The 12,890-nt window shown below is 56.3% G+C and overlaps 1 protein-coding gene across 2 annotated transcripts; it reads left to right on the forward strand.

Moving 5' to 3' along the window:
• The first annotated feature begins 129 nt into the window (after positions 1-129).
• Positions 130-9,926, forward strand: DHX38 (DEAH-box helicase 38). Of its 2 annotated transcripts, XM_071756507.1 has the most exons (26): positions 132-711; positions 1,117-1,304; positions 1,440-1,544; positions 1,945-2,110; positions 2,219-2,337; positions 2,427-2,503; positions 2,595-2,750; positions 3,357-3,518; positions 3,602-3,709; positions 4,584-4,696; positions 4,799-4,936; positions 5,194-5,380; positions 5,466-5,651; positions 6,070-6,210; positions 6,388-6,498; positions 6,572-6,688; positions 6,919-7,026; positions 7,145-7,257; positions 7,716-7,924; positions 8,002-8,156; positions 8,247-8,402; positions 8,483-8,617; positions 8,694-8,819; positions 9,189-9,284; positions 9,456-9,577; positions 9,687-9,926. In XM_071756507.1, exons 1-26 carry the CDS (start codon positions 191-193, stop codon positions 9,769-9,771), a joined length of 3,900 nt encoding a protein of 1,299 aa, XP_071612608.1. In that variant the 5' UTR covers positions 132-190; the 3' UTR covers positions 9,772-9,926. The 2 variants fall into 2 exon arrangements, with proteins under 2 accessions (XP_071612610.1, XP_071612608.1); XM_071756509.1 differs by lacking the exon at positions 6,572-6,688 and having other exon boundaries at positions 130-711.
• The last annotated feature ends 2,964 nt before the right edge of the window (positions 9,927-12,890 follow it).

Consider the following 12,890-nt stretch of genomic DNA (forward strand, 5'->3'; position numbering starts at 1 on the left):
TGTGGGCGGGAGTGTCTGTCTCTGGGGCGCTCCCCCCACCCGTTGAGCGTCCCCGGCTGCGCCTCTGCCCTCGCCTCCTGCCACACTCTTCCGACCGCACCCGCCGTGACAGAAAGTCCTCCAGCTGTCATGTGACCACCACCGGAACTCCGCTGAGGCTGCGCAGTTCTCTCTGGTCGGGTTGGACTCTATGGTGGCCACCACCACTTCAGGCTCTGGCGGCGATGTCTATGGTGTCGGGCGGCTAGAGCGGCTTCTCGCGCGGAGCTTTGTGGGGCGGCCATGGCGGCGCGCAGGGAGCTGGTGCGCAGGGATCCGGAGCACCGTGTCTGAGACAGGCCCGGGGCGGTGGGAGGGGGGTCGAACCGGGTCGGGACAGCGCTCCGAAGCGGAGAACGGGCCCGCGGCGGCGATGGCAGAGGCGGGAGAGGAGTCGTTGCACCAGCTGGCGGGGACGGGCCCCGAGGCAGGCGGGCTGGTCCAGCAGCACGTCTTCAAGGCACCGGCGCCGCGCACTTCGCTGCTGGGGCTGGACGTGCTGGCGGCCCAGAAGCGGCGGGAGCGCCAGGAGGAGGCGGCCGGCGGAAAGCGGTCCCGGGTCTGCTCGTACAAGGAGTGGGAGGAGGGCCGCGACGAGGCGGGCAGCCCCGAGGAGGAGGAAGAAGAGGAGGCAGGGGTCGAGCGGAGCGGTCGTGGCGGCCGCAAGGACAGGTGAAGCCTGCGGGGGTTCCTGCTGCGGGCAGGGGCGGCCTCGGAGTCCCTGCGGGTGACGGTGTGACCACCGGCAGTGTTTGCGGGCCGTGACAACCCCTGTGGCAGGGGGGTCGGGAGATTCCTCCGGGGGGACGGGGAGCACCTCTGTAGGTCTGGGAGGAGCTGTTTGTCTGGTGCCCGTCCTGAGGCACTCTGGGCCGGCAAACAGCAGTCATCGGGTGGCGAGCCCCCTGCTCAGGGGTGTCTGGGGGCGTCAGCAGAGTGGATGGGCTGCTAGTGGAGGGGGAGGGGGCACTTTTTGCTGTAAGCCGCTGCTATAGTGGAGGGTGGGATGGGAGCTGTGCAAGCCAAGCTGCTCCTCAGCACTGCTGAGCTTTTCTTCTCCCTGCTCTGTCTCTCCAGGCATTACCGTTCTGTCCATGTGGAAACACCTTCCTACACAGGGGGGGTAAGTGAGGAATTCTGGGAACGCAGCCGGCAGCGGGAAAGGGAGCGCCGCGAGCACGGTGTCTTTGCCTCCTCCAAGGAGGAGAAGGAGCGGAAGAAGGAACGCAGCCGGGACCGGGATCACGACCGTAAACGGGACAGCGGTAACTGCTCAGGGACTCCTCCTGTGCTGGGTCTGGGATTGTCTCTGCTGGAGTTCTGAGCTGACATTCCAGGTGTCAGCAGAAGTGGGAAGCCTGTTAGTGCACTGGGTGTCTGATCTCTCATTCTGTTGGCAGAGGAGCGGGACAGGAGCCGTCACAGCAGCAGGTTGGAGAGGGATGGCTCATCCGAGCGGAGCAGCAGGAGGAGTGAACCAGAGAGTCCCCGACACCGGCCTAAAGGTGGGAGTGGGACCTGGTGGGGTTTTCATGTCAGAACTAACAGAAAAGGGCTTGGTTTTATTTAGTTTGCTGCTGGTTTCATCAAGATAAGTGTGCGTGGAAAAGCCTGCATCTTTTAATGTTTGTGGTTAGGGCCAGTATGAAACCCCCAGCTGGACCTGGGTGCAGTCTGCCAGCTGTGTGTATAAAAAGCAGGCCTGTCCCTGTGCAGTGGGATCCGTGTGGGGTCTGTGGCAGAGATGAGGTTCTTTGGCAATTTTCTCTGTAATCACTGAGTCAGCCCCTTGGAGGGAGGGAGAGTGGGAACCGTCTCTCTGCTCCTTCCTAGAAGGTGCCAGGTGGCTCCAGGTGCTGGGGTCGCCGCTGGAACATCAGGTGTCAAACCCCTTTCCACTGCTAGATGCAGCCACGCCGTCTCGCTCCAGCTGGGAGGAGGATGACAGTGGGTACTGCAGCACCCGCCGCTCGCAGTGGGAATCTCCCTCCCCCACACCTTCCTGTCGGGACTCTGAGCGCAGCCACCGGGCGTCGTCGCTGCGGGACATGGACCGGAGGGACCGGGACAGGTACTGAGGTGTGGGGCTGTGGCTGGTGGGCTGCAGGGAGGGGAGGGCATGTGTCAGAGCAGCGCTTGGCTGCGAGCTCCAGCTCCTCCCTCTCCCCGTTTATGTCAGGTCTGTGAGGAGCAGATACCCAGACAGGACACCATTACCCACCCCGTCGTACAAATACAATGAGTGGGCTGATGACCGGAGGCATCTGGGCGCTACGCCACGGCTGAGCAGGGGCAGAGGTGAGGAGCCTGGGCTGGGTGGCCCAGTCCCCTTCCCCTGCACAGCACCAGCCTGGGCTCCTGGACTGACCAGTCCAGCTCACCCACAGGGCGCCGTGCGGATGGGGAGGAGGGCATCACCTTCGAGACGGAGGAGGAGCGGCAGCAGTGGGAGGATGACCAGCGGGTGAGAGCCTGAAGGCGGGCGAGGAGCAGGGCGTGTGGTGGGCTCGGGCTGTGGGACCTTGGGGCTCAGGGCCACACCTCTTCTCTCCCAGCAAGCTGACCGGGACTGGTACATGATGGACGAGGGCTATGATGAATTCCACAACCCCCTGGCCTACTCCTCCGAGGAGTACGTGAAGAAGCGTGAGCAGCACTTGCACAAGCAGAGGCAGAAGCGCATCTCGGCGCAGCGGCGGCAGATCAATGAGGTAGGGGTGGGCGTTGGGGGTGTTATGTGTAGGCACTGCCTGTTTGGTGCCCCTGGAAAGGCTTCTGTGCTGGCACACAGCGAAGGCTTGAGCCCTGGCTCTCAGGTGGAGAAGGACAGTCTGTGTCCTTTCCCGACCGAACGAGGGCTCACAGGGACACTGCTGTTCCCCTGGGAGTGCAGCGCTGCATCCCCTGCACTGGGTGGGTTTGATGGCCAGGATGACACGCAGTGTCTGGGGCAGCAGCAGTGCAGAGGGCTGTGCCCTTTTGCTTTGGGGTTTGTCTGCTGTTGGCCCAGTGGGTGCTGGGGGCTTCTACCCTCAGCACATGAGCAGGATTATGCCCGTCTATGCCATACTCTTCAGAGTATGGCAGGGACCTGCAGACAATGTCTGTCCTGCAGACATTTCTCAGGCGACAGTCCTGGTTACCCAGTGGTTCCTAGGGGCAGTCTGCATTTGTTTGCTCTTGGCCTTCCGGGGCTGGAACCCTCCATTTCACTCTGTAACCTCTGTGAGGATCAGACCTGGGTATAGTCTTATGATGGGATCTCTGAGGCTTGCTGTGGGGCTCCTGCATGTTTTCTGATCTCTTGTTTCCTGCAGGACAATGAGCGCTGGGAGACAAATCGCATGCTGACCAGTGGTGTGGTTCATCGGATTGAAGTGGACGAAGATTTTGAGGAGGATAACTCTGCTAAAGTGCATCTGCTGGTGCACAACCTGGTGCCCCCTTTCCTGGATGGGAGGATTGTCTTCACCAAGCAGGTAGAGGCCGTGGCTGAAGGTGCAGGTGGTAGGGAGTCCCGCAAGCCTGAGCTCTGCCCTGAAGCAATAACTCTTTCCTCTAGCCAGAGCCAGTCATCCCTGTCAAGGATGCCACCTCTGATTTGGCCATCATAGCCCGAAAAGGCAGCCAGCTGGTGCGCAAGCACAGGGAGCAAAAGGAGCGTAAGAGGGTATGCTGGGACCGTTTGGCTTACTACCTCCCCTATGCACTCTGTGGTGCCTCACAACTTGGGTTTGGCCCTTGCAGAGCAAGGGCTCTGGTGGTGGTGATAATAAGGAGTTAGTATTTTTGTGACCTGAGATGTCCTGGCAGCTCAGCATGTCTTGTTGTCTCACAAGCAGCTGCTGTGGTGTGACCTGCTCAGGTGCTGCTGGGGGGTATGTAGATGGGTCTGACCCGAGAGGCACCAGAGTCACAGGAGGGGACAGTGGGTGGTTGCGTGGGAACACTACAGTCAGCATGGCAGCAAGATACACCTTGTTGTGTCTCATCAGAAGAGCTTTGAGGAGGAGCGTGTGGGAAGTTCCAGGAGTTCTGGGAGTGTTCCTCCAAAGCTGTGTGGTAGCTGTGGGGAAGGCACAGGTGTGTTCTTGGCAAACTGAAAATGACTTGGATTTGAGCTGCATGTACTGCAAATGGATCAGAAGCTGGCATGGTATTCAGGGGCAAGAGCAAGCAGGAAAGTGGGAGAGACTTTCCTGCAGGAAAGTCTCTCCTGTCAGAGCACCTGACAGGAGGTGGAAAATTATCTCTGGTTCAGATTTGTGTAGGTTTATTTTCAAATTGAATGGGAGGAGTCAGCATCTGGAAATGTTTTCTTAGGAGGTGGTTGGTCATCCTGTGCCTGAAGTCTTTGTATCCAGACCAGTGTTGAAAAGCTCTGCTCCAGGTCCCTTGGAAGAGACAGACTTGGTGCAGGAATGGGATGTGTATTCTGTGTCATAGCACTGGGTAGCTGCAGGGCTTTTCCATTCCTGTGAGCAGGACTGGAGAGGAACAGTGTGTCTGCTGCAGCAAGGCTTTGCTGCTTTCTGTTCTTCCAGGCTCAGCATAAGCACTGGGAGCTGGCGGGCACAAAGCTGGGAGACATTATGGGGATCAAGAAAGAGGAGGAGAAGGACGAAATGTTGACAGAAGATGGCAAAGTGGATTACAAGTAGGAACTTAGTTTGAATTACCCCTGCTCAGCTGAGGACAAGGCTGTAGCCAGAACATAGTGTTTGAAGAGGTGGTTTCAGGACTTCTCATGTTTCCTCAGGACTGAGCAGAAGTTTGCTGAACACATGAAAGAAAAAAGTGAAGCCAGCAGTGAGTTTGCCAAGAAGAAATCAATCCTGGAGCAGAGACAGTATCTGCCCATCTTTGCTGTGCAGCAGGAGCTGCTCTCCATCCTCAGGTATGGCTGCTGGGGAGCTGGTCACAGAGCACCCCAGGGCATTGGCCTACATCTCAGGAACCCAAGAGAGAAATTCTCTGGGTTGTACAGCATGTGTGGAAGCCCTACCCTCAGGAAACAAACTCCAAAATGTTACTTAGTGTGGTTAGTGGCAGCTCTCCTGCCTGAGCAGGGTGATGGTTGGGTGGCCAGCCAGGGCTGTGAACGCAAAAGCTCTTCTTGTAGCTAATGAAGAAATATTTTTCCCTGTTCTTCAGAGACAACAGCATTGTGATTGTGGTGGGGGAGACAGGGAGTGGGAAGACGACTCAGCTGACCCAGTACCTCCATGAAGATGGCTACACAGACTATGGGATGATTGGCTGCACCCAGCCCCGCAGGGTGGCTGCCATGTCCGTGGCCAAGCGGGTCAGCGAGGAGATGGGAGTGTGCCTAGGAGAGGAGGTGAAGCTGGCAGGGTGAGGGGCATGGCCTGGCCACAGGGTCACAGGGCTCTGCTGGAGGCTGGCTGGTGTCTCTGCCCTCCCAGGTGGGCTATGCCATCCGCTTTGAGGACTGCACCTCCGAGAACACAGTGATCAAGTACATGACAGATGGGATCCTGCTCCGCGAGTCGCTGCGGGAGGCAGACCTGGACAACTACAGCGCCATCATCATGGATGAGGCGCACGAGCGCTCCCTCAACACAGACGTCCTCTTCGGCCTGCTCCGGGAGGTGATGTGAGCCCAGGCCAGCAGAACAGGGCACATGAGCTGGTCTTAATGCAGAGCATTGGCAGGGACAGCCCTTCCTTACCAGGTCTGGGGGAGGGAAGCTGAGCTGCCACAGCTCTGTCTGCGTGTGCTGTTCCAGCCCTCCTGGTCTTGGGGAGATAAATCTCCCTGAGTGCCTCTGTACTGCCACAGACTAGTTGGCTGGCAGGAGCTGTAGGTACAGAGTTCTTTGCTGGCTTAAGGCTTCCTGGACTGAGGCTGGCAGATCACATAGCATCTGTGTTCCCTGGCACTGGTGGTGAGTGCCTCTAGAGTGCAGCAGCAGCTCTGTCCTGTGCTGTTGTCTCAGTAAGACTGGAAGCAGCCATGCACATATCTCCCATATAGTATCCTCATTGTTCCTTTTGTCTGCTTTCCAGGTGGTAGCCCGACGCTCAGATCTGAAGCTTGTTGTCACCTCAGCCACCATGGATGCAGACAAGTTTGCCTCCTTCTTTGGGAATGTTCCAATTTTTCACATTCCTGGGCGCACTTTCCCCGTTGATATTCTCTTCAGCAAGGTATGGTCAGCATGACAGAGGGAAGTCCTGCTGTGACAGGAGGGGTGTGCCCTGGGTGTACTGCAGTCTGTGGTGGGGAGAAGGGACAGAGGAGTAGTTGTGTGTGTGTGACACAGCCTCCCACAGGGGATGGGTCAGGTGAGAAGATGGGGGTCTAACCTGGGCTGTGTCTTTCAGACCCCACAAGAGGACTACGTGGAGGCTGCAGTGAAGCAAGCCCTGCAGGTCCATCTGTCTGGTGCTCCTGGGGACATCCTCGTCTTCATGCCTGGCCAGGAGGACATAGAGGTGAGCTGGGAAGGGCAGGCACTGTCCTGCCCCCTTGTTTTAAACTTCTGTTTACACCCTGCTTTGTCTCTAGGTGACTTCAGAGCAAATTGTGGAGCACCTTGAGGAGCTGGAGAAGGCACCTGCTCTTGCTGTACTCCCTATCTATTCTCAGCTACCGTCAGACTTGCAGGCCAAGATATTCCAGAAGGTGCTGATGTGTGCTCTGAGGCAGGAGTGGGGACAGGGAAAACTAGTGCAGGGAAGACTGCTGAGCATGAGTGAGAGCTGCAGATGTGTCTTTTGTAATGCATGTGGGGGGCAAGAGGAGGCATGTGTCCACCTCAGCTTCCCAGTAGTCACCCCTGGGCTGTGTTTGCTGCTCCCAAAGAGGTGCAGAGTCCCCTGCCCAGGGGTCTGACCCACACGGTGTGCTTGCAGGCTCCAGATGGGGTCAGGAAGTGCATCGTTGCCACCAACATTGCAGAGACCTCGCTGACTGTAGATGGCATCATGTTTGTGATTGACTCTGGCTACTGCAAACTGAAGGTAAGCCACAATTTCCTCTGTTGTTAATGCCTGTGTTCTCTGGGGTTGGGTTGAAGGAGTTCTGTAGTAGTGACCCAGCCTTCCTCTTACTGTAGCTGGTTCTTCTTGTGCCCTGCAGGTTTTCAACCCCCGTATAGGCATGGATGCGCTGCAGATCTACCCCATCAGTCAGGCCAATGCCAATCAGCGGGCAGGCCGAGCTGGCCGAACAGGCCCAGGACACTGCTTCAGGTAGGCACCTCATGGGTGTTCTCTGTCCTGTCCTGTCTGCTGCCTGGCACCAGGTTATAGCTATTTTTTTTCTCACTGGAGCTGTTCATAATCTTGAACTCCTTGAGGGGGATGAGGGCAGTAGGCAGCCCTTGAGGCCTTCTCTTTTGGACCCAGTGCCTCTACAGATGAAAGGGTGTGTGCCAGCTTCTTCCTTTGCTCAGCTTCACCTGTGGCTATTCTGCCTCTCGGGATAACAGCCAAGCCAAAGGAAGCTTTCTTGAGGCTTTACTTGGGGTCTGCACCCAGGGGAGGGCTGTGCTGCAGGATGTACACCATGACACAGCCCAGGCACCTCTGAGTCATGCTTGGGCCAGGGTGGAGGTTCCTCCCTGGCTTCTGCTTGCTTGGCTGGGCCACAGCTAGTGAGTCAGTGAGGAACACAGCAGCCTGATCAGCTTTTGGCATTTCTTCTGCAGGCTCTACACCCAGAGTGCCTACAAGAATGAGCTTCTGACAACCACGGTGCCCGAGATCCAGCGCACCAACCTGGCCAATGTAGTGCTTCTCCTCAAGTCCCTGGGCGTTCAGGACCTGCTGCAGTTCCATTTCATGGATCCACCCCCTGAGGACAACATGCTAAACTCCATGTACCAGCTGTGGATCCTGGGGGCTCTTGATAACACAGGTATCTGCTCCTGGTGCAAGCTGTCAGCCACTGAGCTGGGACCTGCACAGCTGCTGATCATCTTTCTGTTCCTGTAGGTGGTCTGACTTCAACAGGACGTCTCATGGTAGAGTTCCCACTGGATCCTGCACTCTCCAAAATGCTCATTGTCTCCTGTGACATGGGTTGCAGCTCTGAGATCTTGCTCATTGTCTCCATGTTGTCTGTGCCTGCCATCTTCTATCGGCCTAAGGTATCCATTTGCTCTTCCAGCTGTCTGGGGCCTTCCCCTGCCCTTTGATTAACCTGCTCTTGGTTAACGAGTTCTTGGCTCACTCCTCAGGGCCGAGAGGAGGAGAGTGACCAAGTGCGTGAGAAGTTTGCAGTTCCAGAGAGTGACCACTTGACTTACCTGAACGTTTACCTGCAGTGGAAGAACAACAGCTTTTCCACATTGTGGTGCAACCAGCACTTCATCCATGCCAAGGCCATGCGGAAGGTGAGGCCATGGCAGCGAGTCCAGGGGAAGGAGGGAGCCTCTTGCAGGAGGGGTTTGGCTGACACACACATGCTTGGCAGGTGCGGGAAGTGCGTGCCCAGCTCAAGGACATTATGGTGCAGCAGCGGATGAGCCTGGCGTCCTGCGGGACTGACTGGGACATTGTCAGGAAGTGCATTTGTGCTGCCTATTTCCATCAAGCTGCAAAGCTGAAGGTGAGAGGTGTCTGTGCTAGTGTGGGAGCTGAGGCCCTGCCTGGGACAAGTGGGCCCACCACACCTCTCTTTGCAGGGCATTGGGGAGTACGTGAACATCCGCACAGGCATGCCCTGCCACCTCCACCCCACCAGCTCCCTATTTGGCATGGGCTACACACCAGACTACATTGTGTATCACGAGTTGGTCATGACTACCAAGGTGAGCTCAAGCTGAGAGCTGGCTGCAGGGGTGGGGAGGGCTCAGAGAGAAGGGGGGGGGGCTTTGCTGTGCCCTCTTATTGGGAAGGCAGTTGTCAGCCTTTCTTATCTATACTGACTAGGGCATGTCTACGTCATCTGCAGTCCTGTTTGTCCCTTCACTAATATTTTTTCCCAGCATATGTAGGACATGTTTGAATCTCTTCTGCGGTTTCACGAAGTTCAGCCCATAGCAGGTTCAGAGGCTGGGGGAATTGTCAGGAAGGGGTATAATCCCATCCTGAGAAGTATTATCAGCAAGCAAGGGAAGGGGTGCTCAGGACCTGTGAGTGCCATCCCGCTACCCTAGCCTTTCCTTCTGTCCCTGCAGGAATACATGCAGTGTGTCACTGCTGTGGATGGGGAGTGGCTGGCAGAACTGGGCCCCATGTTCTACAGTATCAAACATGCTGGCAAGTCACGCCAGGTGAGTCTCCTGTCCGGGACAAGCTGTCAGACAGCACCCCCCCCGCAGCACGCCTGTTCTGGTGCAGCATGTGGGTTTATTTAGACATGGAGAGAACAGACTTGTGGGTCTGCAGAGAGTCTGTTGCTGGCCAGCCCTGTCTGTTTCTGATCTGCTGCTTCCTTGCTGCAGGAGAACCGCCGCCGTGCCAAGGAGGAGGTGTCTGCCATGGAGGAGGAGATGGCTTTGGCGGAGGAGCAGCTGCGTGCCCGTCGGGAGGAGCAGGAGCGGCGAAACCCAATGGGCAGCGCAAGGTGGGTGCTGGCCTGCCTGGAGATGGGTTGCCTGGAGCAGGGCGTGTCCCACCTGCCTCAGGGTGCTGTGGTCCAGGGAACCACTAATCACCTTGTGCTCTCCTGGCAGATCTACTAAAATCTACACCCCAGGACGGAAGGAGCAGGGGGAGCCCCTGACGCCACGACGCACCCCATCCCGCTTCGGCCTCTAAGGAAGCGGTGCCTGCTGCTGTGAGGCTGGAAGACTTCCAGGACCAGCTGGCCCTTGGGAGAGCACCCAGCTCCTCTGTCAGTGCTCTGCAAGCCTCCCTACAGCTTGTGGCCCAGTGATTTTACTACAGAACAGAAAGTATTTTATTTGTTTAAAGGTTGTCGGTGCACTCCTTGCTTTGTTTTGCGCCGATTCTTGTCTGGTGTTGGCCTGATGGCCTGCAGAGCCAGGGACATAGTACAGAATGACCAAAGGTCAGAGACAGCCTGGCCCTGGCCCCTACCACAGCAGAGACAGTTATTTCTGCTCCATGTTTCTTCCTCTTCAAAAGAGTAGAAATAACCAGAACAAGTTGTTGGAAATGAAATTTCAGTTTTCATGCCCTTCCCTGTCCATGTGGCCTCCTGGCACATATCAATAGTGTTTAGACAGCCAAGTGGATTTTTTCCCTCTCTTAAAGCACCAGATCAATAGTGCAAAAAACCCAACCCCAACCCAGACTCGCCCTGTGCATGTGCTATGGTAAACCTGGACAAATAGGACCTGGACCCAGTGGAGCGTTACAATGGCTGTGGTGGGGTGGGTGGCTGTGCAAGTGTGTCCCCTCTGCCTGACACATGGGGGCTGAGTGTGCCCCATTAACTCTGTGGGGCAAATGCAGCACCTGTGGGCCAGGAGTGCTTGCCAGGATGGCTGGACAGGGCTGATGCTCAGTGCAGTTTCACAGGTGAGTATTTAAACTGGAAATTTCCAAGGCCAAGATGGGCCCACAAGGTGAAGCAGATGTACCATAATAGAAATCATCAGTTGCCATGACAACCTGCTCCACCAGCAGGTTGCAGCACCAACAGTCCTGTGAGCAGGGCCACTTAACCCCCACTGTGCAGAATGCAATTGAATTTAGCTCTAATTTCTGTCTGTGCAAGGGAACAGCATTTCCCTGCAGATTTCTGTCTTGTTTAGGCGGTGGCAGACAGGCGCGGACCCTCCACAGGGCACTGGGTCCCCACTGCCATCCTCTGCTTCTGCGCTCCCCCACGGCTATTGGTGCTTTAATTAAAGCTGGTCACCCATCACCCCAGCTGATGTGCAGCCCATGGAACCACAGTGGTGTTTTGGTTGGAAGAGACCTTTAGGATTATAAAGTCCAGGTGCTCACCTAGCATGCTGCCATCCTGCTCCCCGGGGCTGGCTACTGCAGGGCTGCAGGCAGTGCTTGTTGTAAGGCTGGAGCCTGCTCCAGCTCCCTGTGAGCTGTGGGGCAGCCCCACAGCTGCCTGCTCGTGCTTACTGGTGCTGGGAGGACAGGGGGGGGTCTGGCTGGACCCTGGGTCAGGTGAGCTGGCACCACACAGTGCTGGGGGTGGGAGTTGTCTCACTTTAATTACTGCCATAATGTTATTCTTTTCAGTGCCACGTTAATTGAAATTAAACAGCTGCCACGTTCTGGCTGGGACAAAAGTGAATCCTTTTTCATTCCCCTCTGGTTTAATGAAGACTGACATGCTGAGAGAAAACAAAGGCGACCCATCCAGCTGCTGCTTCTTGCTGGCACATGCACCATCAGCAACCAGGGACACAGTGAGCTGGCAGAGGGGCCCTGGAGACCCCCCTGCTGCCAGCCCCAGGGCTGGCTCAGGGACAGGGGAACAGGCACCCATGTCTCAGGGTGTCAGGGAGCACTCCAGTGTGCCCAGGTGCTGAACACAGGCTTTGACCCCCTCTGTGAAGAGGTGTCTGTCCATCGGCTGTGCCCAGTGCTGCTCCTCGGCCATCCAGCAGCCCCAGGGTGGTCCAGTCCCTATGGGCGTGGCTAGCTTCAGCATCCCAACCTTTGGAGTCACAAACTGGCCCCACAGCCCACGCTGAGGTGGCTGAGGAGGTCACCTCTCTCCAGCCTTAAGCTTTCTTCTTTTTTTAGGACTAGGATCTTGCTTGTGATGCCATTCAGTACTTTAAAATATGCAAAACGAGGCACCGGTACAAATCTCATTAACACCCGCCTCCAACATCATTAAGATGTTTCCAAGAAAATTAATTGAGAGACTCATTAAAAATAAATTAAGAAAAATGTGTTGCAGAGCGCCTGCTCTGAGCTCGTAAATCACGGCTCAAAGCTCCAGGCCGCTGCACAGGCAATTAACGCCAGCCAATTTGTTTTATCCTGACTGTGAAAATTAGAAAGCAGACATGGAGATTAGATTAGGGATGTCTGTCAAGCGGAACTTGGAGTGAATATTTTAGGATACAAAATGGAAATCAGGAACACAAAGCTGGGACTTCATTGGGAAGAGCTGACATGCGGCGGTGGGGAGGGAGGAGGCCGAGTTGGAGGTGTTCCGTTCCACAGAGTGGCACCATGTCTGTATTTAGGGACATGCCATCTCGCCCTGCTGCCACCAGGCAGCTCTGCATTCCCACTGGAGTGTCCTGAGCCCTTTGTGTCTGCACACAGGCACCAGTTTCCCCTTTTGGGGAGTGTCAGCTCATATTGAGTGTGCACTTTGAAGTCACCGTGTATTACACAGCCTGAGCCAATACGTCACCTCTGTATATGCTGATTACACACTTGGATTAGCAAACACAGTGTGACTGGGTGAGACCAGTGCTTGGGACTTAGTCAGCTTTGTGCCATTAGTACCCCTTTGTCCATCTCTAGCACTTCCCATCAGAGGATCTCAAACTACTTTATATTCATGAACTGCACAGCCCTTCTGCAAAATGAGCAAGTATTGTTGTCCCCATTTTGTGGAGGGAAGCTGTAGCAGCGGTAAGTTAAGGTAAATGCACAAACGGCCTGTGCAGCAGCAGATGATGTGGTGTTTCAGGTGCCTGCAGTGTGTGGGACACAGCAGTGGCTGCGGCAGAGACCGCCATGGTGCACACGAGGGGCAGAGTGCAAGACAGGTACCACAGACAGCGTCCTGCCTGCCGTCGGCTGCGAGACCCGAGCAGATCAGGAGCGAGCCCGTCCCTGGGCCATCGTCCCCGAGGGGCATCGCCCACGGGCTGCCAGGTGTGCTCCTCCTCGGAGCCAGCTGCGTGTTATTTCCCGGCAGCCATCCTAAACGCTCAGTTTCTAGAAACCAATGATCAGGTTTTGCACCTGGGAGAGAAGAA

Source organism: Heliangelus exortis, chromosome 13 (assembly GCF_036169615.1).
Source record: "Heliangelus exortis chromosome 13, bHelExo1.hap1, whole genome shotgun sequence".
NCBI lineage: Eukaryota > Metazoa > Chordata > Aves > Apodiformes > Trochilidae > Heliangelus > Heliangelus exortis.